This window comes from Falco punctatus, assembly GCF_963210335.1.
Source record: "Falco punctatus genome assembly, chromosome: 4".
NCBI lineage: Eukaryota > Metazoa > Chordata > Aves > Falconiformes > Falconidae > Falco > Falco punctatus.
In genome coordinates, this window is record NC_137583.1 from 71,624,200 (window position 1) to 71,652,110 (window position 27,911).

At 37.3% G+C, this 27,911-nt stretch overlaps 1 protein-coding gene across 1 annotated transcript in view; it reads right to left on the reverse strand.

The window, feature by feature from the left end:
* The window catches only part of PLXDC2 (plexin domain containing 2), a 272,130-nt gene that overhangs the window by 1,892 nt on the left and 242,327 nt on the right, over positions 1-27,911 (reverse strand). The window contains exons 11-13 of the mRNA XM_080382355.1: positions 25,502-25,655; positions 24,120-24,158; positions 9,780-9,940 (exon numbers count right to left, since the gene is read on the reverse strand). Of these exons, the coding sequence (XP_080238481.1) occupies positions 9,780-9,940; positions 24,120-24,158; positions 25,502-25,655 (354 nt within the window). The remainder of the gene's footprint in view (positions 1-9,779; positions 9,941-24,119; positions 24,159-25,501; positions 25,656-27,911) is intronic.

A 27,911-nucleotide genomic window follows, 5' to 3' on the forward strand; every position in this document is an offset into this window, starting at 1 on the left:
TTTCTCCCATTGCAGGATCAGGTTACTTTTGAGGCATTCAGAGTTAAATTCTGTTTGGCAGGTAATTTAAAATCCCAGGCCTTTCAATGCAGCAGCTCCCTGCAATGTAGGAAGGCAGGACACTGTCCTCTTTAATGGATGTCTTTTCCTAATAAAAAAACTTAGTCTATTCAAACTTTGGAAACTTTTTTCTACCTTAGCTTGTTTCAGAGTGGTTTCAAAATTAAGAACAGTTAGGTTACTGTTAAAGAAAAAGGGTCATATTCTGTTCCCACACTCACTGAAGTAAATCAAGAATAATTCAATTAAATGTAAAGGACTTATTTCAGATTTACACTGGTATAAATGAGAAAAGAATTTGACCGAGAGGTCTCTAATGAAAAGAGAAAATGAAAAACCACTGGAAAAATAGTAAGAAAAATAATTAGAAACAGTCTCAAATGGCAACATGTAAGGATGAGCTCAGTTTTAATCTATTAAGTTCCTCCCTAATTTCATTTTAAGATGTACCCATGATTAGTTGCTAAATCTACCATTTTGAGCTACTCACAATGCCATACAAGATAAACAGCAGCTGTTGTTCCAGAGATAAACCAACAGATTCAAAGGTTATCTCCAAATACTACAGTTACAGCTTTTGGTGGTTTCTCTTCATGCCTGAGATGAGATTTTCCATTCCTAGTGACAGTCTGTTTAATTTCAACTTCTTTGTGTGCATGTGGGTAATGTAAGTGGTTGCCAGTCTTAAAAGAGAGCACTGACAAGCTATCAATTCATTGACATTATGTATGGACCCCACAAAAGCGGTAGATATGACAGTTTTAATCGATAAAAACAAAAGCCACTTCATTGATGTTGTGAGATACAAAGCTCCTTGTGTAACTGAAGCAGCTCAGGAAAGGCCTAATGCATTCTTCCCCTTTATTCTCTGTGAAGGAGATTAATCAGAAGATACAAAAACCCTACCCCCCAAAAAAATCCTAAATGCCAAACCCAAATAAAACAAAACAGGGAGAAAGCAAGCTGGGTATTTTAAATAATTCCTTAGTTTTGCTATCCAATTTAACATGAAAAAAATCTGTTTTTTCCTCTAGAATTAGAACTCTTAAAGGAAATCCTCTGAGCTGTGGCAGAGGAGTTGTAACTCCTGCTTCCTTTCAGTGTGTTACAAAATGGGAAAACAGGACTAGGATTTTTTAATGGGACCAAAGCTTCCTTGGGTTCATTATTTTAAGCAAATAAGTTGAGGGAAAACAGCTTGTGACCATACAGGACCAGGATGCAGAAGATACATGTCAGGATGTAGAAGAATAATTTATGATACACATCAAAAAAAAAAAGTTAGTTCCTATTGAAGATCAGTGAAATAAAATGAAAGAAACCAGCCGATGGATAATCCATCAAAAGTGAGATCTACCTTTCATATTTCTTACATTATGCCTGCCTACGCCGTTGTGCGTTAAACTGGCTGTGCAGTTTAATTGACTTCCTACAGTAATACTAGAGTATTGCTAGAGGCTAGAGTAAGTGCCTTTGTGTGAGTCACAGAATCACAGAATGGTCAGGGTTGGAAGGGACCTCTGGAGATCATCTAGTCCAACACCTGCTGAAACAGGTTCACTTAAAGCAGGTTGCACAGGATCATGTCCAGGCAGGTTTTGAATATCTCCAGGAAAGGAGACTCCACAGCCTCTCTGGGTGCCTGTCCCAGTGCTCTGTCACCCTCAAAGTTTTTCCTCATATTCAGATGGACTCTTGCAGTAGAAATCTTGCAGTAGAGGCAGAATGGATACAGTTTGTCTCACTTCTGAGAAAAAAAAAAAAAAAAGAGGAGAGGATTCTATGTATGAATACTAAAAGGTGGCAACTGGAGTATCCTCTCACTGTCACATAGAAAGGTCTCCAAGTGTGTTCTTTTGACATCTTTCAACATGAGGGAATTTTGAACTTTATAAGGCATCTTTTATCTATAAAAAATGATATGAAGACAAATGCATGAAGACAAGTTTCTGTCAGTAAGGGACAGAAGGAACTTGGGAACATGTATTACATATTTGATATTATTACATCCTACCCTCTACTATCCCCATCCCATAGTCATCCTATCTTTCATTCAGTACAAAAAAAATGGAAATGAGTATGATTCTGTAAAGATCTGCAATGTCATAAGAGCAGTGAAGGGGAAACATAATGAAAAATCTGCCCTCTCTCTGCCATCTTCCCAATACTGCCACACATGCACACACCTCACTCTAAAATTTTTTTAAAAGATTCTCAGAAAGTTCCTTTGTACATTTCAACCAGCATAAAGTCCCAGAGTGCTTTTGCATGGATCAACTCAGCATTCCTATTCAGCAGTAAACCTTAAACAGCAAATTTCACCAAGACATTCTCTTTTCAAACTGAGTTTACGTGAGTATAAACACTTGAATTAGCATGAGAAGGTCAATCTTTCAAAGTCTTGAAAGACTCTCCAGAGCTCCCTAGCAGACTTGATTTCCCACTAAACTACACAAAAGCTGGTCACTGAACCCTTTTTAGGCTGAATGCTCTGATGTAACTTTCTCTTCTCCGCCTATTGATTATTTTCCTGTATTTCAGATCTTTCAATCATTCAGAGGACTGTTTCACCATTTCTACTGAAGGCTGCATCTTACATTTCCATCACTGTCAAGTTCTTTGTCTAATTCAAGGTCACAAAAACATTTAAATCTATTTAAAAGCCATATTCTTTAACGACACTTTGCCAACAAGGCCTATTTAAACCTCTTAACTGAAAATAGGTAAATACAGAGCTATCCAAATTCTGGATCAATTGTCAAAACCCTAGAAAAATTGTAATGACTTACTCAAATGGATTATGAAAAGGCAAAAAACTATAGTAAGGTCTATTACTAAATGACCATACATTAACCTGATACCATTAAGACCCATTTGTCTAAAGTGCACTGGTCCACTGTTAATCTATCTCAGTAGCCAGGCCTTTTGCTTTCTTACAATGAGGAAATATCTGTTACCAACTACCTTGCCCATAAAATGTATTTTTGTGCTCAAAGTTACTTGAAATATTGTTTATGCAATTATAATTTGTGCATCAGTCTTTAACCTCTTCTAGAAACACTCAATTTATTTAGCAGAACAGTCAGAAATAGATGAGGTTTCTAATATCTGACAATGTACTGCTGCTATGTATTTCCAGGAATAAGAAAAGATCCATTGTCTGACACCATGTTAATCCAATATTTTGAAGAAACTGTTCTGAAATAAAAATTGCTTCAGACTTAAGATTCAGTAGGATAATTTACCAGCTTCATTTGTTTTTCTTTTTGATAGAAGCGCTTGTTTAAAGTGTCTCTGTAATTTAGACCACTTCTTGTTACAACAATGTTTCTGCAGTCTTACGTTCAGTAGCTGACTGCTCATGGACGAGAAACAGAATGCCTCCTTCCTCCCCACCTTTGACTTTTATTGTCAGTGTTGATTATTTATTTTAGTGCTTCTCCCTTGTGGCTGATTGCTGAGCTGCTGGTTCCTGCTGAACTGGATAAGCCTTGGAAAAAATAACTTTACTATCAGTACAAGGCAATGACAGTGAGATCAATGACAACACCTCAAATGCCAGGACACCGCAGGACTTTGAAAGAAGAGAAAAATGATACTTGTTCTCTTTTTTCATCGTCATCTTCATGAAACACAATTGAGCCTGAACTTCTGGGCAAAATCAAATTGATGACCATGTCAAGCCTTTTTCAAACAAAAAGCATAATCCCCTGTAAAAAAAAAACAACAAACACAACATGCCTTCCCCCCCAAAAAAAAAAAACAACACACCAAAACCCCACCAATGGGCCATATCCCAGAAGAAATCAGCAGAGCTGTGTGAGCTTCATCACCTGTCTAAACCATCTGAGGATCTGACTCTTTTTTAAAAATGCCTTCTTTCTTTTTTACTCTCTCTCCTATGTACTTCTCCTTTGTTTGAAGACATACACTGCATTTGCGACATTAATGCAGAAGCCTGGAAACAGTGCATGGACAACAGGGATGGATATTAAATGATGGCTCTTATTTGTGAAGTGCTGCTATGAGCAGAGAAGTATAACGGTGAGCCAGAAATACCCATAAATTCCCTGAGCTCTGAAAGTCCAAGAGCTGTTTCCAGCTTTTTTGTCTATTTTATCCTTTTATTTCATTCCTCTAAGCAGACAGGGGATGAGCAGAAGGTCAAAATCTGAAAAAAAAATTTACTGCTACATCTGCATGCCAGTGAATGTTTCCAGATACTGAAATCCTCTATACAGGTCAACCATTAGAATAATACCCAACAATTAGTGATTTTTCAGACCACTCCAGGTAGGGCTCAGGATTCAGGAACTACTGTGAGTTAGAAAACAGGAATGCAGATCCTTCCATGCTGGTTGGTCTTTATGTTAAAAACCAGTCCCAAGCTTATTTAATTTACTACTAAAGATATACTTCAAGTTAAATAAGGAGGAGTAGAAGTGCACTCCCCAGACTCTGATCACACACTAATATCTTAATTGCCAAAGTCTGTAGCTGCTCATTCTTCCCTCTTTTTCTCCCAAGGTCACTCTCTGGCTCCATAGCACCAGTTCAACTCTGCGTGGCCATTTGAAAAACAGATTTCTGAAATTATCCATGTTAAAACATCCAAAGTGAAGTAAAACAAAGAACTAAAAAAGACACAGTTATGTGCATGTGTGTGTAAGTGTACATGTATGTTTCAAAGCAGCAGAATCAGCACAATAAAGCTATAGAAAACCTCCAAGGAGGGTGAGAACATCACGGCAAAGGCTGAGACCTTTTAAAATGGGATCTTAATTCAAAAGAATAACTTGTAACCACAAACACCCACACTGCTCTTCAGTGCGTGACATTAATTACTACTAAGGCATACACAGCCGCCATTAAGAAATACATAGGCTCTGAATTCACTCATATCCTTACAGTTTCAGAGTCCACATGTGTTAGTAAGTTGGATTTGGTTTTGTACCTATAAGCTGAATACAAAAGAAAGGCTTTTTGCCTAAGGTTAAGATGGTCCCAATTTGCAGTGTTAGTTCAGACTCCTTGAATTCCCCTACCCGCAGAGAACTGCCACAGAATTTTATTCTGCTGTTGTTGAGCCTTACAAAAGCATGTTTGGCAATGGTATCACTGTGTCCAGCTGCAAAAAGACATCACAACATCTGACTCTCTGCCTTCATATTGGCCAGCAATTCTGCTGTCTCCTCAGCTGTGGCCAGATCATGTTGTCTTTGTTCTCCAAAGGCAGAGCACTGGGATGACAGCTGAGGTATGTTTCAAACATTAAGAAGACTTTGGACTAACATATACATAAGAAATTAAGAAAAACACAAAAAAAGCATGTGCATGAAAACTTCTTGTGTCATGCAACCTTTTGTGTCCACAGAGAACTGGGTGCAAACAGGCAAAAGACATTAGAGTAAAACACAGTCTGCCTTATGCCTTGATTTTCGATTTGCTAAATGCTCCCTGGATGTTAATGGCTCTCAGTGTCAAAGTTCACACACAAATGCAAGCCAATAAAGGTTAAAAAAAAAATCAGCACAAGAAAAATAGAACAAGAAAAAGAAGCGAAATACAAAATACTACTAAGGTTGCTGTTTGGCCGAAAACTCATTGAAATTTGACCAAATCCATCTGACATATATGGGAATTTCTTTGCCCCACTTACATTCCAGCTCCAGATATCTATATCACTTTTGTTATGATCTATATCACAAGCATGCAATGTACTACAATAGGGGCATCATGCTTGGCTTCTTGGCCATCTAACCTTAAATCCTGAATGCAAGTATACTATACAAGTTAGTGAATAAATTAATTACGTTTTAATTGTGATATAGCTAGTGTGTAGCTACATGTCTTAAGCTAGATTTATGACACAAGCTTCCACTTTGTTGAAAAACACATGAAAAGCACTATTTGACATGTACACTGCTTTTAAAAACAAGTGCAACTTCAAAATGTACTCAAAAGAGACAAGATTCCTTGAGGTAAGAGTAGGTATGTAGCTTGATTCAAAAGGGGAAATAACTGGAAACAAAGTAAAATTCAAGGGACAGAAAATACCATAAAGATAACCATAAATAAATAAAATATCAAAGCATACAACATCTGCTCTGTCACTCCACAAGCTAATCTTTAGTCAACGTTTACTTTCAGCTTTTAGAAAGAGCCTGCATTCACTGGAACTTTAATTGAAACTCCCTCAACTTTAAAAGTTGGTAATTAATTCCGTCTTTAGGTCACCAGAGAAGCATACAACTTAAACAATGAAACACACGTTGAATAGCGTGGGGGCTGGAAGAAAGAAGAAAACATTGCATTTTGATTTGAATCTTCTACACGCTTAAGAAAAAGGGGAACTTTTTTGAAAAAAAGTATTGAACTATTTCGATCTTATTCTTTCAAAATGATACACTATCATGGATAAATTGAATACCATTGACTTCTCAAGCTATTTGTGCAAAACAGCTATTTTTGTTCCAGGTGGGGCTGCACATATGCATTGTGTTCAACAGCTATGAACAAAACCACTAAAGAAAACATTTTCTTCAGACTTTAAGTGTAAAAAAAAATCACAGAATAACATTACGCTATTCTAGAACAATAGTTGTTTTTGAAATAATGGCGTTTTTCTTGGCTTTTGTGTATCACTTGTTTAAACCAGCTAGTGCATTCAGGATGTCATTTAATGGTGCTCTGAGGTGTCGCAAGGGATTGCATTTATCAGTGCAAAGTTAAACACTACAATAAAAATGTAGGTGTATTTATCCCTGTCTGGGGGTGCTCACTATATAACAAACATGAGGGGCATCACAACTGGGATTTGAGATGAGCTATGTGAAAACCTGAGCGAGGACATAAGTGAATATTGAGTGATATCTGCAGAGAACACAAGAAAGAAAAAGACTTAAAGCCTCAGATGTGGGATCAGTTTATCATACTTTTAATTATTCAGTAATCAGTTATGACTATAAATCGAATCAACTCAAAATTCCTTATACAGCCCTTAACGTAAAAAAACCCAACAAAATCTGACAGATATGATGCTTTACCTACAAAATCATGACAGCATCCTAGAAACTTAGATGTAAAAAAATTATTAATCGTGTTAAGTTTTGAATGAATGCTATGCTTAACGTCAATATGATGCCTCTATAAAGTAGCTTCTTTAAAATTAAACACAAATGGGGCAGGTCCTCATTCTTTATCCTATCCAGCCTTAGATTTATATTAATTACTGATGATAAACTGATGCAGATCTTGATTTGGCTAGAAGACTTGATGGGAGACTAGGGTACTGGTAATTTTTTAGATAACTGCATGAAGGAGCTGCCTGTCCATCTGTCACATCTTGTTTTAACTGTGCAACTTGCTTTATTAATCAAAAGACTCATACAAAACAGTATCATACTGTGAAATATTTACGTGTTTGTTCTCATTTCATGACAAGTCCATGGCAATCCGCTTGAGCTCTTTCCCCAGAACAGTAACATCAGATCCACATTTCATTCATTTCCCACAAATAATGCAGCTTGTCTGCTGTGGTATGTGGGGTAACATGTTATCTGTAGCTGCTTACTCAATTTTTTTTCAATTGCACAAATCCAATAAGGAAGGCATTTTCATAAGTGACCTTTTTATACCAGTTATGCCTCATTTTTATTTTTTTTAAGTACTTCACTTTCAAAATGGAAGTCTGAGAAGATACATTCTCCTCTGCATTGAAATAATGTACATCCTATAGATCAGATGAATATAAGAATAATATATTCTAGTCTTTATTTTTTGAATTGGTTAAATTATTTTCTTTTTTGTTTGGAAAGTAAATGATTAAACTTCTTAAAGAATTTTATTTCAAGAATGGATTACTTTATTCTGTTCTTCCTTGCTTATGATACTAACAATGGCTTTACAGTTTCTGAATTTGTGGAAATCTTCTGAAATACAGAGTAATCCCTTTCTCCACCCTTTGTGGTTTTACCACTCACAGGGAAAGGCCACCCCTTCACAGCTAGATTTTTTTATAATTTTATGTTAAATGACTGATTCTTCACAAGTATCACTATTTTGCTAGTAACCAAAAGCGGATGTAGTTTATACCAACTTTTGCATAAACTTGATTTTGACTGATTTAATTAATCCTGTCCTTATTAAATTATTTCCCCTTTATTTGAAACAGAAAAAATATGTTTTCTATTATTTCTGAACACCTACATTGCTTGCTAGAGATATTTTAGCTTTGACTGCAAAGAGTGATTAATACCACCTAAAGATTAAGTTCAGTGGAATAGGTTTAACAAAACTGACTGAGGCACCACTGTTTGCATGATGAGTACAATGTTGATGAATGAAATAAATTTACATACCATTACTATACTGAGAACAAAAATAAACAAATGTGTGTTTTAATTTGGTATTCTTCTCTCCTCAATAAATGGTGTTGCCATTTACTTAGCCTTTTCAGTCACATAATAACAGATAAGAAACTTGTTTTTACTAGAGTAAAAGAAGAGAAATTCAATATGTGTGTGAAAAAAAAAAAAGGGAGAAATCCTTCTCTTTTGTACAAGGACTTCAGTGGAGTTTTGTTTGTCTACATCAATAGAGAACTGGCTTGAAACGTTCCATAGACATGAAAGAAAACTATTGATTTTATTACGTGGATGCTGTTCCCTGGTGGTTAACACAGTTACATTGCTTGAGCCTAGAATACTGATAAACAATTCCTTTTGATTTCGGTCACTACTATTGCATCTAAGAAGTATATTTATTATAATACAATTTTAATCATTCTATCCATGTCCATGTCTCACTTAAATTCACACTGCTGTCACTAAGAATGAATGCCTGTATCTTCCTGGTCCAGTCTTTTACCTAAGCAATCCCTAGATATCCCTACCAACACTTCCCGTTGTTCTGTGTCTTCACTATTGCCCATTAGAAAGTGTCCAGGCTCTTAAAAGAAAGGGAGTACAAGTGAGGTTTATGAACAGTCAGCATATTCTTTCGTGTTTAGCAACTCTATGGTTATCATAAGGTAGAGGAACACTGCTGAGTTGAAAAAAACACAAGTAGGTGTAGAGGTATTCAGTTTTTTGAAGATGTCTCAAGCAGGTCAGATGACTCATGGTCTAAACCAGTCTTTTTCTCACTACACTAATAAAAAGAACAAAGCGAGATAATACTAGATTTAGATGTTAAAATTAGGTGAAAAGCATCTTTCCCACACTCTGAGTTAAAAGTGTTAAAAGATTTCAACAAATGAATGTATGGAACAGCCAACACAGGTTTCAAACTGTCAGCTCTTCTAGAGAATTAAGAAAGCATACATTTTATTTTCCCCCAGGAAAATAACAGAAAAAATATGTGTCCCAAAATAAATTGCCAGTGCACATGAAAGCTAATGGAAAAATGCTATCATGAGTAAAATGAAGGATAGGAAAGAGAGGTGGGGTGGTATATGAGATATATCTTTCAGATATATTTCCTGTGTAAAACCAAACAAAATAATAAAAAATAGCAATGGTAGCTAAAGAAGAAGCTGAGTGACAAACTTGCTAAGAACAAAACAGCATCACCTGCTAGGAGAGGCCCCTTTCTTAAAAGTTTACGCTATGAACACAACAATACTTTCTAGATTTAGTTAAGAAAGTTCTATTCTGGAAACCCCAATCATTGTAGCTAAGTGACAGGACTAGTATCACAATATGTTTCTTTGGTCTTACCTCTATAAAGAAGAGACTAGCTGCTGACGTTGGATGATGATACATATAGACAGTCACGAGGACGGCTGCAGCCACAATGAGGACCAGGACTAGAATGCCAACAATTAAGCCAGCATGAAGCGTTCCACCTTTCTTCTCTGCCGCACTGTCATCCGTGGAAGCTGCACAAATGGCACACTTATTAGCATAGCAACTTATGTCTTATCCACTTCATTTCACAGATGGCAACTGAGCATTTGCTTTTCCTGTGTTGCATGTTCCTTGTTTTCCACAGCCCAAGTTGGAAAAAATGTTAGATGCCTCTTTCCCACAACTGCGTACTCTTATAATCTTAATGAACAGACATTTCCAAATGTTTTACTACTTCTAACTCAATAAACAAAATTAGTATCCTTTCTTTTTAATACAATCTGGACATTCTGAAGTTTCTAATTACCTTCATGATGAATTTTGCTTTGGTTTTCTCATAAAACTATCACAGTTGCCTACAGACAAGAAATACTAGTTGAATACATTTTGAATGTTGTATTTTTTTAAAAAAGGTTCAAGTTGAGACGGCCACAAACCCTTGTGAGGTCTAGCTAATAAACACATTCTGAAAGCCTGATTCATTAGCTTGGAGAGAGGTTTTGAACCACCCTGTGCAACTGAATCAGCCAAAAGTGAAACAGATGGATGCTAAATAACCCTGCAATATTCTAATCTTGGTCTGAATAGAACACTCATCATATCAAAGTATTACAGAAGACCATCCATTTACTAAACTTGGTACCAAGAGGCCACTAATGCTGCGCTCCTGTCAGGAGAAAAGACAGCTGTCTCTCTAACAAAAGCAACTTGTCGGCAGCGCTTCCAAATCAGTGACTGAAAGTATTTTAATAACACTGTAACCTTTGTGGGAAAAGTCTCTCAATAAACTAGCCAACTTCTGTTTGGGTGTGATTTCTACTTTGGACAATCTGGAATATCACAGCAAGTACAAACATGACGATAAGCAATGATTCTTTGGCATCCTTTTGCACAAAGGAGAAGTGCTGTTCTACCCACTACCGCAGGCAAAAAAGCGATTCAGAAGCCCTAGGTTTGAGAAACACCAGAAGACCACTGGTCATTTGGCTTCATAAATTTAAGTCACTCTTCCAATATTCCCACTGTTTTCTGCCTTTCTGGCAATCCTTCAAATCACCTCCATGCCTTACTCCATACAACATCTCTCTCTGGTCTTGCTTTTGAGAAATTTTCTTTCAAATCCACATTTAAATTTCCTCTCAGCATGCTTGTTTGTCGAACTGACTATAATGAAAATTGTTTATTTCTGCAGTCATCCTTTTCATTGTGCCATCCCACTGAACTATTCGTTTGGTTGTCTTAGAGTGCCATGGTCTGTGAGGCCAGAGACCATCCGTTTTATTTGTTCTTGGAAGATAGCTATCGAGTGATCGGTAGGACTTCAAACAAATTACTATTATTGTTATTAATAGTAAAACCAATAACGACAGCGGTACCAATGACTGCACATGGTTTTTTACCATTCACCATACTGTGAGTAGAGCACTCCACGCTAATATTAAAAAAGAGAATTGGAAAGATAGAAGAAAGGTCTACTGATCTAGGTAGTGTTAAATGCCTTGTAAAAGGGGCAATAACAGAAAACAGGAACAGTTAATCTCAGTGCAACAGCTCATGTGTCCACCATGCGCTTTTCTCACCAGATCAAGGCCAGCCTGCAAGGCTCGTCACCCAGCAGATTGCAGAGCACCATTGCAACAACGGGGAGAAAAGGAAAATAAAGATGCATTATAGCCAAGAGATATTTCTAACTATAACATGGAAGTGAACCTATGGAGGAATTGAAGGGATTCATGTACACTTCCTCTGCTTTTGTCCATATTTCCTCAAACTTGAATCAGGACAACTGAAACCCTGCAGTGCTGCTCTGCTCTTTAATGTGAAGTCAGTGAGATAGCTTGTGGAGCAAGGAGCTGAGTAACATATTCAGTGGATAAACAAAAAAGAACCCAGTAATCTGAGAGGCTAAACTAGGATGTGGGAGGCATTAACAAATCTAATAAAAAATTGCAAGCATGCACCCCTACTCAGGTACTGCCTAATCCTGGAGGTACCTGTCTTTTTACTGAAAAGTTCATGAGCACCTGTTCACACAGAAACTTCGGTTTTAATTGTACTGACTGTGGACATCAAGTTTGAGCTCAGGCACTAACAACATCCAAGAACCATGCCTCTCTCTGACTAAATCCTACAAAGGGATTTACTTGGCATTCTGAAAGCTTAGTTCACACAGATGTACAGGAGCTTTTAAAAAAGAAAAGTAGGGTCAGCCCTATTTGATTTTTCTTTTTTTTTCTTCTTTTCTTTAACCCAGTACATACAGTGAAAATGTCCAGGCCATCCTTTACATTGCAGCAAAAGAAAGGAGATATTGCCTAGGATGTAGAAGATCTATTTTCAAATGTATTCCCACCCCAAAGGGCACTTAAATAATTTCCTCGTAGTTGTAGAAATAAGTATAAGAGGATGCAAGATTCACGGAGGTCACAGGAAAGAAAGGTGACCCTAAAAAAGGTTCCTCTAACTTTCAGCAGCAGTCTTTTACTTGACTTATCCATTAATAATTTATTAAATAGCTATTCACTTTCAGCTGAGACTAGCTGAATATATACAATATAGCTGAATATATACAAGCTCCAGTCTTAATTTCTGTTCATGCACAGTAACAGTATTTAGGACTTGCACATATAATTTAAATTGCCAAACAAATGCAAATTAAGCAACTGAAAGGCCATCAGGAAAGGCCTGTACATGCTCTGGCTTGGGCTATTAATTCCCAGTGATGAGCAGTTAGTTGTATGAGTCACCCTACTGAGGAGTAACTGCTCCCCAGAAGGAGCAGAGGAGTCATAGTTTGTCTGTCTCATAATTGTCTTTTTGACAGCTTCATACTCTTGACTCTTCCCTTCAATGACACATCAGTGCCTCCTAAACTACTTGGTCACATGTACCCGTTTTCAGGCCAGTTTGCACTAACTGTAATTTTTACTGTTACTATGTTACAGTTGAAGGCAGAACATCACATTCTGCACATTAAAAAATGCTGGGCTTCAGCAAAGGTCCCAACCACTCTGTTAAGGCCGTTGAATTAATCCCCTTTGATCTGATATGTTCTCAGTGTTTAGCATCCAGCTTTGCAAACAAGAACACTGCTCTTCCAAATAACACTGGTGACAACTGCCCGCTCAGATTCCTACTAGTCTAGGGTCGATCACTTCATGGACAACAGTGCAGTGATAAGAATGCCAAATACAAAAAATAATGAAATACGAGAAATTATTTCCTTAAATGACAACAAGTGTAAGTAACTTGTAGTTTCCATAATCGAAATTCAGTTTATTGACCCCAGGCCTTGAATACTCAAGAGAAATTGATTTCACTCTCTTTGCACAGAGACAATAAACAGTGTTGTCAACTTTGAAAATACTCTCTGCTGCAAAATCAACTGACAGTTCTTTTAAAAAGCCACCAAGGGAAATATATGAAAAAAAGGATTTGGAAATGTTTTCAGGTGCAGAAATCTTATTAAGATTATCACAGCACATCTGCTGTTCCAGGCAAGGCTAAACCCATGGGAGGATATTTGTCTTATGAACAAACCTTTCCCAAAACGAGCTCTCTCTCAGTGGACCTTTCCCCAAACTTCTCTTGTGCTCAAATCCCCAACTGATACATAGATTATACTCTATATTTATAACTCCTCCCCAAATTCTCACACACATAAAGCTTTTAACATCTCCAAAGTTTGTCTGCTTATAAAGATAAAAATCTTGTCCTAATCCATGGGGACTGTGATGCCAGCTTTAACAGGAACAATGTTGTGCACAAACTGGGACTGCTGTTTAGAGTGTTTGTAACCATATTGTGGATGCTTTCTCAAGATTATTTTTTCACTATTGCATATTAACCATCGAGATCTGCAACATAATGAAATACATTGCTTTCCAGTATCTAAATTTAAGGTTTACACAGTTTCTATTGTGATAGATTTCTATATGAGAAAACAAAATTGTAATACATACATGTACACCTCTCATGATATGAGATGGAAAAGAGTTTACCAACCGGAGACTAGTATCTCTGACTGCAAAAGCAGGGATACATAAAAAATTATGGTAAAATGGAGGAAAAATATGTGAACTTCTGGCACCTCCTGGATAGAAACTTTCATTTTTTATGAAGTGACATAGAACAAAGGGCAAATGACAGACAAAAAAGTAGAATTTCATTCTGTGGACTTCGAAAATGAAGCTTTGCTTTTTCCTTCCAAAAGCCATCATTTCTTTTTACTCTTGTGTTTTGATTAGATGGTTAAAAGCCCCAATTCAAACTCATTTCTTGTACGCTCATGCATCTTTAAGGGATAAAATGCAATACCTTATTTGATCCTCCCGACTGACATAGCTATACTAGCGAAGCCAGGGATATAGATGACCTAAATAGCAGCAATCAGCCTAAAAATCATAACTTGGCACTGAGTTTTGTTCTTTTCTTCCCTCTTTTTACTGGATGAATTAATTTTTATGGCAAACCCATGCATTTGTTGCAAAAAGATAGACAACGAACCCTGCAATTTCTTCACATATAGGAATGCTTTAAGATAAAATGAGTGTTTGCTGTTAGGTCATATGGCAGCAACTGGAGGAATCCTTGTTTACCAAAACCCAAGATATTTTTAGCTGATTCTTCAGATGAATATGAAACTATCACATGGGTACGAGAACATCTATGCAGCAGTATTGGTACAAAAATGCTGGTTTATTAACTTGACAGTGTTTATGGCACGGTTGTAGTTTTATGGCAAAACAGGTCTGGATACAAGTGCATGAAAACAGCTCCTACAGATGAAGCAGACTGGAAAAACACATAGGTTCAGGTATAACTACATCTACAGCAGAGATTTATGTACTCTTTTACTCTTATTGAGTATGCACTACATAGATTTATCATTACAGAACAGAATGTGTGATAGTGTTTTCAGAGCCTCCATGTAAACATGCCATTTTAAAATAGTTTAGTTGTTAACTGCAGAACTTCCCTTGTATTCCCCAATGTGCATGTTAGGTAATGACTATTTTGGCACTGACCGTGACTTTGAAGCTGTAGCACATCCAGCTTTATAAAAATACATTTATTGATTAAAGTAGATTGTGCCATACTATTAATACTAATGCAAATTGAGTATCTTATTGTTCTTACATAAAACCCACTACCTTTCAAATACTAGCTTAGAAAAGTCAGATATGCTTACATATTATTATTACTATTACTATTAGTGAAAAATTATTATAGAATCACAGGAACTTGATGATCCTTGAAGAACATAGCATTTAAGTAACTTAAAACTCGCTGTGACAACCCAATACTACTTGTTTTTATATTGTTCACAGGGATGCCATCAGAGACTGCAAGTTTTGTAATTCACTCTGTAAAACATATCTCAATCTGAAGTCCTGAGCTGGAGGGGGAAATAAGACATACTGAAGGCTGATTTCTTAGCTGCCCATTTCTGCTTCTTGGTGGGGTGCTGCTAATTTTGGTAGTTATATAGATTTGGTATATGAACAAAGGCATGTACTTCTTAGGACAGATGATATTTGATGTATCAGAAATCTATGATGATATATACACCCGTCTTTTTTAAAGTCAACTAAGCAAGGAATCAAGCAATTTTCATCCATCTCCAAGGTTTATTTCAGAGTAATAAAACTGTCTGCCAGTGACGATGATGGAACATTCTGACTTTGAGCAAATCAGCTGAATCTGGCAGGTCAAACCTATGCCTCCTCACTACTACCCGTTATCTGTCCAATACACTACTGTACTTACGTTAATCTCATTCGACCATTCTTACACCCAAAACTGTTCTTCTGTAGCCATCCTTGGACCATTATTGATCTGGCTCCTCTCATCCAGGAGCTTCAGGGTGTCTGATAGCTGTTTCCACATAAGAGATCTTTACAAGCCACTTGGCAACATCTCCTTTCCATGTGTCTGCTCTCCTCTTTGGGCAGCCAGAGAACAGAAACCCTCTGTTGCTGCATGGTCTGGGGCTAACCTGCACCTACAGATCCAAGGTCACTCCACCATCTATACCCTATTAAGTATGTCATTTATAGCCTGGCAGCTGTATCACTCTATTTGCATGACTGTGGGTTCGAGTTAATACGCTCCTGCAAAGTGGGAGAACATAATGTTTAGGACAGCTGAGCACAACAGGGTTACAGCCTACAGTGAGCTCAGTAGAGCCACTGGATTTTTTCCTGTTTTGGGCCTCCATTTACATCTGGAATATGAGTCTACCAGAAGACTGATTGTTTTAAGGGCCAGGAACATGGTTCTCCAAGCCTAAGCTTTTTTTCCTGTACATAATGCAGATTTCTGAACAGGTGATTAACGACCTACATATAGTGACTGTGCAAGGGAATAAGGGAAAGTACAATTGAAAGCATTCTCCAGAGGCTCAGAGGAATCTCCATAAAAATCTCTCTACCTTTTCTAGGAACAGCATGCTCTGAACTTCTCAGCTTCTTCACAGTAATGGAGTGTGATTTTCTTGATTTGTGGGTTCGTTCCCTTAGCATTTGTTAAGATTTTGAGGTTAAGCCATTGCTTAACTTTACTTGGTTTCATGATGATTTATAAAGTTGTTGCTCAGCTAACGCTTTAAAAATTGGTTCCCAATTGCATGTAAGGAATTAAAAGTGGTCTTTGAGTGAGAATATTATGAAGTGTAACCCACAGATTCTGAATTCAGTATCTGGTTTTGCTATCAATATTCTGTAGGATCCAGGGCAATCCAGTAAGTCTTTCCAAGACTGATCAACTGCTTAGTACAGTAAATGGATGACAGTGCACAAAAATCAAATCCCTCTGTTTATAGGATGACAGCACTCTAAACATGTTAGCTAAGGTCTTTCATTCTTCTGCTCTAAAATATCACCTAACACTACAACAGTTGTATCAGTATTGATTTTAGTTTGAGTTGCTTGAGGCCGTGGTAAGCTTACAATGCAAGCATCAAGCAGTGGCCATCATGAAGCTCAATATTGTACTATATTGTATCATGCCATTTGGCTTGGCAAGGCAGCTGACTGTTGCTAAAACCAGAAGAGCATAAAGTTGCCAGATTAGAAGAATTTCAATTAGTCAGCCCATTGACTCCTCCTAACCCTACTGAAAGCAAACACAGGACCATCAGGTCAAGCAGGCTATTATTCTCTAAAGCTGTGTGATGCTGGCAGTTACTAAACTCACACACACACACACTCTACCCCCCGCCCCCACTTTTGGGAGCAGAACAACTCCAGGTACCTCAATGCAAAATGTACAAGGATATTAGTCTTTCAGCTTGACCTCTTTTTTTCCCATCCATCACAGCGACCCATCTCACACTAAATAAGAGTGAGCAATGTAGAGGAGATTGCAGGGCGCTACTGGCTGCAGCTGCTGGGGTAACTCCATGTAGGACAGGTAGTTGAAAAGACAGATCACAGGAGCTTTGTGTGCCCTAGTCACACTGCCACAGCACTGTGACAGCAACAGATGATAAGATAAAACATTAAGTAATGCAGCCTTGTCTTAAAAAGTTTATCTAGTCTATCACATTTAGCCCTCCATAGATCTCAGTGTAGATCTACATGTGGTTTTCACATTAACCCTTTGAGCTGGTACAAAGACCAGAAATTGTACGTGTTTAACAAAATCAGTTAAATATGTGCCTTTACAGCAAAGTCATGACAACTGTAAGAATAGATACTATATATAATTTTATATCTGGCTTAGAAAACCAAAGAGAAACTGAACTGGTATAAGTTAAGACTTCAGTATAAATCAAAGTGTCTACACATAGTTGTTCTGGTTTAGCTAAACTGTTTTAACCATTAACATTATGCTTCTTTAACGTAATGTGCTATAATGCCTAATATGACGTAAAACCGCTAAAGACAGAAAGTGGTGTTTGCTTTCTAGGGGATACATTCCAGTGCTGTTACTTTGGAAAACCTCTGCCTTTATTTGATTGACTTTCTGGAGACTGGGTTGGTGTTTTTTACATGTTTTGTGATCATAGCTGCAATAAGATAACAGCAGCAAAACTGGGATGCAGCGGAGAAATTCTGGAAAAGACACAAATGTCTTGCTCTAAGTAACATTTAAGCACAATCTAAAGTACCATGAAACAAACAGAAAATAACAGAATTTCCTTATGCTACAAATTTAAGTGTCCTAAGAATAAAGATTATTAATCCATGATTCCATTTTCTACCCAGAATGGATGAGTTCAGCAATTTTCATTTGTATTTGCTTTAAAAAACATGCGTGCAGCCCATTGACCACTGTATATACTATGCAGAATATGCTTCTTTCTGTGTCTGATGCACAAGGAAGATGGGAATACTTATATCAGAGGGTGCTGCTTTTCCAAGCTTATGTTCTTGCCTTTGGAAGGCTCCATTTCAACGAGATAACTGCCCGCAGGCACTGATGTAGTTTCATACTGAACACTAGCAAGACTGTATAGGCTTTCCTTAAGTCACAAGATTTCCTGAGCAGGAAGAACATGAACTAATGCTGGGCACATAATTTCATGTCTCTTACAGCAACATACTATGGTAGATCCAACAATTTTTCTAAGGATAATGCTTTCCTATCCTGAGTGTTACAGCCAAACCTGCACAAAGCAGTAAGCAGCATTTAGCAAATTGCTTGGGGTCTAAAGTTCAGCTTTGATCATGCTTTGATCATACTGAAGAAAACAAGAGAGATGTCTAATACGTCTTGATACCTGTCTCTAACTAGTGCTGAGAAGAAATTGCTGAGAAATGATAGAGGAGGAACAGCTTGGAAATATTCATGGAGAAACAGAATGAAATGTGGAGATGTGTCAGCATTACCTAGCTTGTAATCTACAGTGTGAAAAAAAATATATGGGAAGACATGCTGTCTTATTTGAGTTATATTTTATTTGTTCCTTTTGAAATTATCTCCCTACCTAAATATAAGAAAAAAAATAATAAATCCAATAAACTCTGTTTACAAGGCTCTTTCTGGTTTATTTGATTATCAAGGTGGCTAATTGTTCTTCTTGAAACTATCTTTCTTCATATTCCTATCCTATTAACACATTTCTATCCATCAGCCTTTATTTTCTTATCTCTGTGTTCTGACACTTTTCTTTTTTCCTTCTATTTCTATCACTACTGGAAACATTCCAGAGATGCTCCTTGATAGTCTTTTTTTTTTTTGCACAAGCACAGCATACAGTACAGCATAGATAAACTATGACAAGTTGTCTACAAGGAAATCCTTCCTTGTCTAAAATTGTATGAACATTGTTATTTTAGGGGAACATCAGCAGTTTTGTAAGTGGAACATACAGAAGTAAACGTATAATTACATAATCCATAACCTAATCTCAACAGGATTTTTGCAATAATGGTTAAAACCTTAAATCCTCCCTTTTTCATGAGAGAAGAGTGGAAGAAGAGGTCTGAATCTTGGCCTGCCAGGTTTCCGGACAGGAACTGAAACACAACAGATTATCTAGGACACCCTGAAGACAATTAATGTAAGGAAACCTTAGGCATAGGCACCTAGAAGTAAGATGTCCACCCTTAGCACATCATTTAGATTCTTCTCTTTGGCTGACAGCAACAGGCACCCCTATATAGTAACTTAGCTCACTTTGGACACTTCTTTAAGGGTGACCTTAATGAATTCCCCTTGCCTATTGCTTGCCACTGGCTATAAGAAAGGCCCAAAAGGAGAGCTTGTGGCTCCCTGGCTAGCACCAGCTGCGGTGAAGCCTCTGGAACACCCTTTGCTGTGGCTAGGCCAAGATCTGACGATAAAACAAAGCCATACTGTGTGGAGATCATACACGTTCACTTTAAAATATGTTTAAAACACCACAAAGGCTAGGTTTAGCATTGTTTGATTTAACGTGTTTTACTTCAAAATTGGAGAGGACTCAGCTAACATGTAGTGTCTTGTTAACCCGAGTTAGTTGTTTTGTACTGTATGGTCATAGTAATTTTTGTTAAGTCAAAATTATGTTTTTCCTTAAAGGATTGGCTTGTCTCTTTGTTGAAATAGGTCTCATTTTCTGGATTATTTAGAAGATTAACACATTAGAAATAAATAAATGAGATTATTATTGGCAGGCATGAAGTATTGTTTAACATGTTGCAGCTGGAGCTCAGGATACACAAAATAAACAGGACTGAGTCCTCCATAACTTGTCAAGAATTCCTATGGTAGGAAGAGCTCAGACTCCAATTTTCAAGGGAAATTAAGAAGACAGATGGCTAATGGGAGCTAGTTTCCAGGCATAGGGGACTATTAAGACAAAAAAGAAAAAAACAAACAAAAACCAAGAAAAAAACCAACCCCCCCCAAAAAAAAACCCCAACAAAACAAAACAACAAAAACCAGCCTTGGGTAAATTTATCACTGTATATTAGGTATATAAAATTATTATTTTTATGAATGCAGAACTTGGTCTGCATTTTGGTCATTTCTTACAGAGTTTCCTAATCTATCAAGATCAAATTAAGCTCTGCATAGCACTAACGTTAATCCTGTACATCACTAATGTTTATATCTAGACCACCTTTGAAAAAGTCCACTACAGAGTGAAAGTAGCAGGACACAGACATTTCCTATGCTGGGATGGACTTACTCACAAATAAGTAAAACAGCTTTCTCCCTCAGGTAGATGTTTTTTTTTTGCACAGCTTTCCTTTTGTGCAACAGCAGTTTCTGTACATCTTGATGAATGAGAAGTGTAGCAGCTTCTCTGACACTTACTGTCCAACACACATACACTTTTCTTTTGAGTTATAAAGCTGAAGGACTAAGAGGGACTCATAGCAAACAAATCATCACAACAAAGTGTCTAAAAAGGTCAAATAAAATGTCTAAATGTGCTGGCCAATCACCTAAATCATCCACCAAAGAATTCTCAAGTCTCAAGAAAATACTGCATTACTGTATAGCCACTGGCAATTACAATTTTTATGAAAAATTAGGCTTTAAAACTGTTTAGTCAGCTGTACTTTGTTATAAAACAAATGAAAAAAAACCCCTCAACAGAATTCAACAGAATCTGCAATTAATAACAAAAATATACATTTGTAGTGATGGACATATCTTGAAAATTACAAAATGCTTGTCATTTTGAAAAGAATTAAGATTTAACAAAAATTGTAATGGCATGCCAGATGTATTTTAAAATGGTTTGGCATGCATGTATTAGGCATCTGTCATGTGCCATGAAGGAAGAAGGAAGGCAGAAGAAACAGAAACAAGCAAATGTGGAATTTATGTTAAAATATGCCACAAAAAGTTGTGGGCAAATTACAGCACTAACTTGCAAGTGATTTTCTCATATAATTAAAAAGTCAAAGCAGTTTGACCTGAACCTGAAGTTTAATTTGAATTTAGTTGCTGCTTTATAACATTTGGTTTCAAAAGTTTCAGACAGATGTGAGATGCAGAATTTTTCTGGAATCCTTTTGTTGTACCTAACCAGACACTGACTGCTATCATCCAAGAACACATCAAGCCATAGCTGATCACTGATCCAATATAGCTTTGGTTTTCTGTTATAAAAGGTTCCCTTTCATTAGAGTTTTAAAGGATCTAGTGTGAGAAAGTAAAGACCCTGTATTCATGACCTGAAATAATCTACTCTTTATGAAAAGCTGACAAATCATAGAGAATCAAAGAATGTGCCTGTGGTTGCAAAGGTTTTATCTGAGCCTAATCTTGGGGTCACTGGAAAATTCAATGCATAATTGAAGATTCATCAAAAAGAACTTTTCAGATTAAAAGCTACGTTTACTGTGTGAATGAGAAAACCTGGTGTGTTGCTTTGCTTCATTGTTGTTTGAAGTCAGTTTCTTTTTTTTCCCAATTTCAAGAACAAAAGAAACAGCTCAAGAAAAATGAATAATCACATCAGGTATCAGTTTCTCCTCCTAAAGTTCGGCAGCATTCTCCGTGGAAATGGACTTTCTATATTTAAGATAAGCGGTGCTACAAACCCTACCACCTCACTCTACCAAGTAGGCCACAGCCATCACTTACTTGCTCTAGTGTGCAACATTTTGTTTGCTTTCACAGGGTGGGTTTGGTTTTTTTTTCAGATTTTGGGCAAGGAGTAGACAAGTGAAAAAACAATCCTTTTGAAATTAGGCCACCTTTTGAATTATTTTTTATATAACAGCATACTATTTTGAGCTGTTTATGAGATGCTCATGACAGACTGCTGCCTGGTCCCAGGCCAGCCACCTGCAATGGAGCAATGGCATGTGGGGCAGAGTGTGGGCGCAGCTCATCTGGGAATATACCTTACGTACAGAGCAGACATGAAATGGGACAAGTGAAGCGCTGATTGATTCACCTTGTCTATTGAACTTTAAGAGCACTAAAGCACTTTTTAGAACAAAATTAAAAGCAATTTTATTTCAAGAAGAATGAGAAAGAAAGGTACAGGGACATTCCCGCAGACAAAATGCCTAAAGTACCGCCCTGAGATTATAGATAATCTTTCCAAGGACCACTTACGTGTCAAAACCATGTCAAACAATAACACTGCCAACAAATGGACAATTCAATGCCCAGCACAGCATGTGACAAGCTGTGCTGTGGTTAGTGACAGCAAAATGACAGAGGAGTGACTGGCAAGGAAGGGGATGGCAACTGCCTCCTGTGGAGCGAGCAGATTCCTAATTTGAGGGAAGGCAAAAATAATGGCTGAACGTTACTGAAATACATACAACTGCTGTTTTTCAAAACTTGAATAATTCTATGTGAGGGCCTTGAGAAACCACTATGCCTCAGCTGTCCTGACCCACGGCACCTGGGACCTCTGCTCACGGGCTCGGGGACTCCATTAAGCTCAGGCCCAAGCCTAAGCTATGTTGTAGGTAAACCTGTAGTCAGCCCCATCTCTGATCTATGACCTTGTCTCCTGCACCAACCTTGGATCTATGCTGAAGGAGTTTGTCTCCAGTCCTGTCATGGGTCATGTCTCCTTGGATGGACCTTGGTGCTGTGTTGTAGACTATAAGTGGCCCTGTCTCCTTTTGCTGCTGGCTGGACTCCCTGTATGGACCTGGTTCATTACCTCACCTTCTCTGGAACTGCTGATGGGAGCTGCTTCCTTTGGTCCTTGACTGAGCTGCACTGCTGGCTGCTGTGCATAGCCAGCTCCCTCGCCATTTGCAGCCTTGCCTTGTTGACCTGGGTCCTGCTTTGCCCCCGGGCCTGCCTCATCACTGCGGGCTCAGCCGGTGGTCACTAGACTGGGGCTGACCCCGGCTGCTGCCCCTGAGCTGCTGGACTCACCCTGCGCCCTGCCTGTGCCTGCTGCCATGCTTGTCTGTCAGTTCCCCTGTGCCTGAGGGAGGCTTGGTGCTCCCTGCCTGGAGGAAAGGCCATCAGAGCCAATAATATTTCCCTTTATATCAGTGGAAATACAATTTATTTCAATGGGCTCAGCAAATCATCCTCTGCTTTGATAGACCAGAGAAATCAACCCAAATCTTTCCTTTCCCCTCAGCAAACTCCACGATGGCAGTGAATACAGACACAGCCTACATCTAATGACCCAGTCCTATTATAACTAGTAGCAAAATTCTCATCAGCTTCAAAGGGAGAAGGAGCAAACATCAGGTCTCAGCCCTTGAACCCACAAAGAAGATGACGACAAAAGTAGCCACCTGCAGAGCCTCATTTAACAGAGGCTTTAACGGTGAGACAAAGTGATCTTATTAACTCGCACGGGGAATGTGCATGCAGGAATACAGGGTCTCTGTTAGTGCAGAGACACAGATATAAAATTGATATGGTTATTAACAAAACAGCATGTAATAATTCACTACTATGAATGCATTTACAGCACAATATTATTACTTAGAACTAGCACCATATCCTCTCTTAATACAGTTAAATGCTACCGTATTATTACAATACAGTTAATTGTATTAATACAGTTAAAAATGTACTTAATATGTCCATAATTGGAAGTTATTAAAACCTGCTGTTTTATTAAAATTTTATAAAGAGAGCTGTAAATGTTTAATTTATTAAGCAGTTACAAAGCTTATTTGTCCCGCTGCTCTTCCACACAGATGTGGAAGGCTGAAGTCCCTTGGTAGTCTAGTAAAAACTATTTCTACAATCTGATTTCGATTAAGGAAGTTCAGTGGGGTATAATTTGACAAACTACTGACATTATTTACAGACAAAAAGATAATCTCTTACCTCCATTATCTTTTAAGTGCAGTGCTATCTTGGTGTCATCTGTAAAGGAAATTCAAAATTTAGTTAAAGGAAAATGCATTTTTCTAAGTCATGAGTTATTGTGGGAATGACTTTCTCATTTCAGAGAAATCCAACAATTAGAAAACGATTTGGTACTCAGTGAGAATTTGATTGTAGTGTTCTTACTTACACTGAGCCATGCTTTACTTCCTTACTACTAAATAACATGAGAGTGTTACAGTGTAAAGAAGGATTCAAAATACTTGTTGATAAGGATACTAGAGTCTGTCTCATAACACTTACAAATAATTAATTATGTTACATATTCATACATAGCTTGAGCATTTGATCATATTAAGGACTATATGAACCAACATATGACAATAACATGTAAAAATGACTTAATTCCTCTTCTAAGAATCATGAAAAAGTCTACCAGTTTTAAATCACTTTTATTTCCATATTCCTCTTGTTGTGAGCTTTAATGAACAAAATGCCAGGGAATAATGCTGTTAATGCAGTCCAAATCCTGTATTGAAAGTTTCTAAACTTCTCTTGCTGCAAACAAACCCAACCTTTCTTATTAGTAGATCCTCATCTTGAAATGCCTTCAGCTCAGATTTTCCTGTCACAGGTTGCTTAAAAAATCTGCCTGTACCTGGTACCTTTTCTTGTGTTAACGTGCAATTCCAATAGAAAATTCTCCCCAGCTCCCTCTCCCATTTTATAGATGCTATTTGATTAATCTGAGCTAGCTTTTTCTACCCAGCTGAATTTTCTCCAGAAGCAGGGAAGCAGGATATCTCAACGACAGAAAGGCAAGATTTAAGCAGCCAGTGGGACAAGGATGAGAACTGACAGACCATCACTTACCCAGTCAATTTGGTTAAGAAGCCTATAGAAACTATTTCACAACAGTGAGCACCATCTGAAAAGAACAGTGTCAACTGACTGAAAAAAAGTAAACAGGCAGATTTCAACGAGGTTTTTAATTTGGGTTATCTCTAATTTTCACCTGGCTAAATAGAATACCTAAAGAGATTAAAAATTTATTAAGTCTGTGATGGGAGTTTGTTCACTAACTTTAGCAGGGCTCTCCCCTACAATTTCAACAGGTTTTGGATGGCCTGATGGTTACAGGAACAAGAAAAACTTATTGTAACCACGAGTCCTCCAGAAGTCTGCCTGGCTTGCCTGTGCTCCTCCCTTTTGCACCTTATTGTTGCAACAGCGAGTTGCAATTTAAAACCAGTAGCAGATATTGCCTTGGCTGCCTTGTAGAGAAAAGGTCAACATAAGCACATACTTAAAAGAATTAAATTTCATGTGGACTTGTAAATGACATATTTGGACTACAGAATAATGCAGTATACACAGTTCACCTTCTGTGGGCAGGCTAGTTGGCAGGTGGGAAGGGGTGGATCCTTTGGTGGTTGTTAAAACTCTGAACTTTGTGGTGGTTGGCAGAAGGGTGGTGGTGGAGTATGGAGGTGCTTCAGTTGAGCCTATATTTTTCTCACAAATCTTATCTTTTGACTGTTGGGAAACAACAAAAACAAAGGAGAGAAAATTAATTCTCAGTGGAGACTATAACTGAGTAAAGTATTTAAGCATGGACAAGCTGTCAGGATAAAAAGAATGAAAAGGGAAACCGTAAATCAAGGAATTTCCAGAGCTTCCACCCCCCACCACCCTCCCTTTTGAAGTGGTCTACAAAGCATTCAGCAACATATATTTTTCATTTAGCTGCAAAACTTACAACTCTCAGTAGTCTAAGACAAGGCTTCAAAGTCATCCCTGAATGTCAAACATTATTTCCCCCAATCAGGTTTTAATACCTAAAATTACCATTCAGATATTTACTTTTCTATTGTGAATGTTCACTGTCATTGGTCTGGGTGCCATAACACACGTTAAAAAAAAAGATACATGGGAATTAAATTGTAGCCTTTCATAGTGCGTAATATGTAGTTAACTAGAGCATTTAATTAGGCTATACATGCAGTTATCACAGAGGAATATGCATATAAATGTAAAATGTGTGAATTTATTCAGCCTATAGAATATTTATATAACACACTATAAAGCAACTTTCACTATATGCCTATTAAGCCTTTTCAGTTTATATAATATTAAAATTTCACATATTATACATGCATATAACCATAATTAACTTTGAATATTAGTATTATAAAATATAAAATAAATGTAAATAAAACATGATTATGTTTTATTAGCACACCATAAATAATATTCACCATGATATAATAATGTAAGTTCTGTTTTCATGGGCAAATATTTTTATATAAAACTTGAGTATTTCTTTAAATTTCTGGACACTTTTAAAATTCTGCCAGTGTAATGAATATTTTCTTTTATGTTTTGCATAGGAAAATACATCCATTTACCTAGCAGCAAATATGGGACCCTGCCTGTAACTCCTGCTGTCTCCAATCGTTTTAATGAGAAGTGGAATCCCAAAAAGTATCTTCATTTTATTGAGATCTGGCTGTCAAAACCCAGTGGATGTTGTCTTTCATTTAATATGCCTGGATATTTTATTGTCCTTTATCAGAAACAATGTATTACATTAAAAAAAAAAATCATTACCTGTGGTATAATTATTCTTTAGATTTCTTCATATTTTAGTTTGAAAACCACTGTTAATTTCACTGATGCAATTTAATCAAAATTTAGCTCAAAATCTACATTACAAAGAAGGAAACATTATTATAAGAATCATCATTATTCATCCTCTTGAATGAATACATCTAAAATTAACCTCTGTGTGCTAATTATTGATCCTTCATTGAACTCCAGCAGTCAAGTCAGGCATCATTCTGGAAGATGCTAAGTAAGCTGTTGCTTCCACTCCAGAGAGCCTGAGAGCTGGACTGTGAGCAGCACTCAAGTAGCCTGAAACTGTGTAAATAAAACTATTAGTTTCTCATATACATTTAGTGCACCGATATTTCCCCATCAGACCACATATTAAGCCTTGGAATACTAATTGTGTTGAAAGAAGAAGGGAGAAGCAGAACGCGATGCTACTGTCCTACAGAGATCAGTTTTTGGATAACTTCATCTACAGGTACATATGAGTCCTAGCTAATTACAACCTGGATTAAGGCAACACAAAAGTTGCGCACCATAACAACACATATTCTCACTGACTTTTTATTTTATGTTCTTGAGGAAGTTGTCCCCCCAAGACAATACATCTCATAGAAATTCCATTCTTAAATCAGCAGATTACAAACTGCAAAGTTGAAGCTTCAAGGCTGTGTAACAAGGCAGTATGTAGGATGCAGTTATTTTGCAATTACAGTTACAAGAAAAAAATTTCTTCCATCAGACTGGATTCATATCGTTACGTCTCTCTGCTTCTACTGAGAATTAAACCAAATGTGCTTTTCTAACTAGACACTTGGGACTATGTTTTGCCCTCTGTTTCACCTGACATTATACTTCAGAAGGGCAATGGTGCTGGAACTCATGACAGAATTTAGCCCTTTCAGCCAAAAAGGAAAAGTAACTGCTTTTTTATGGCCAACAGGAGATTAAAAGTGTCATAAATTAATTTGTTCCTATTACCACAATCCCCAAATAAAAAAAAACCAAAACAACAAAAAGCAACCAAAAAAACCCAACCAAAAAACCCAAACCCCAAACTAAAAAACTTTCTAAAGGGAAGATGTTGGGAAAGAACTGACAGTAAGATGCTTATATATGTGTCTTGAAAATAAACTGTTCTGGTCCAGGAATACCCCAAATAACTCTTTTAGAGGAGGC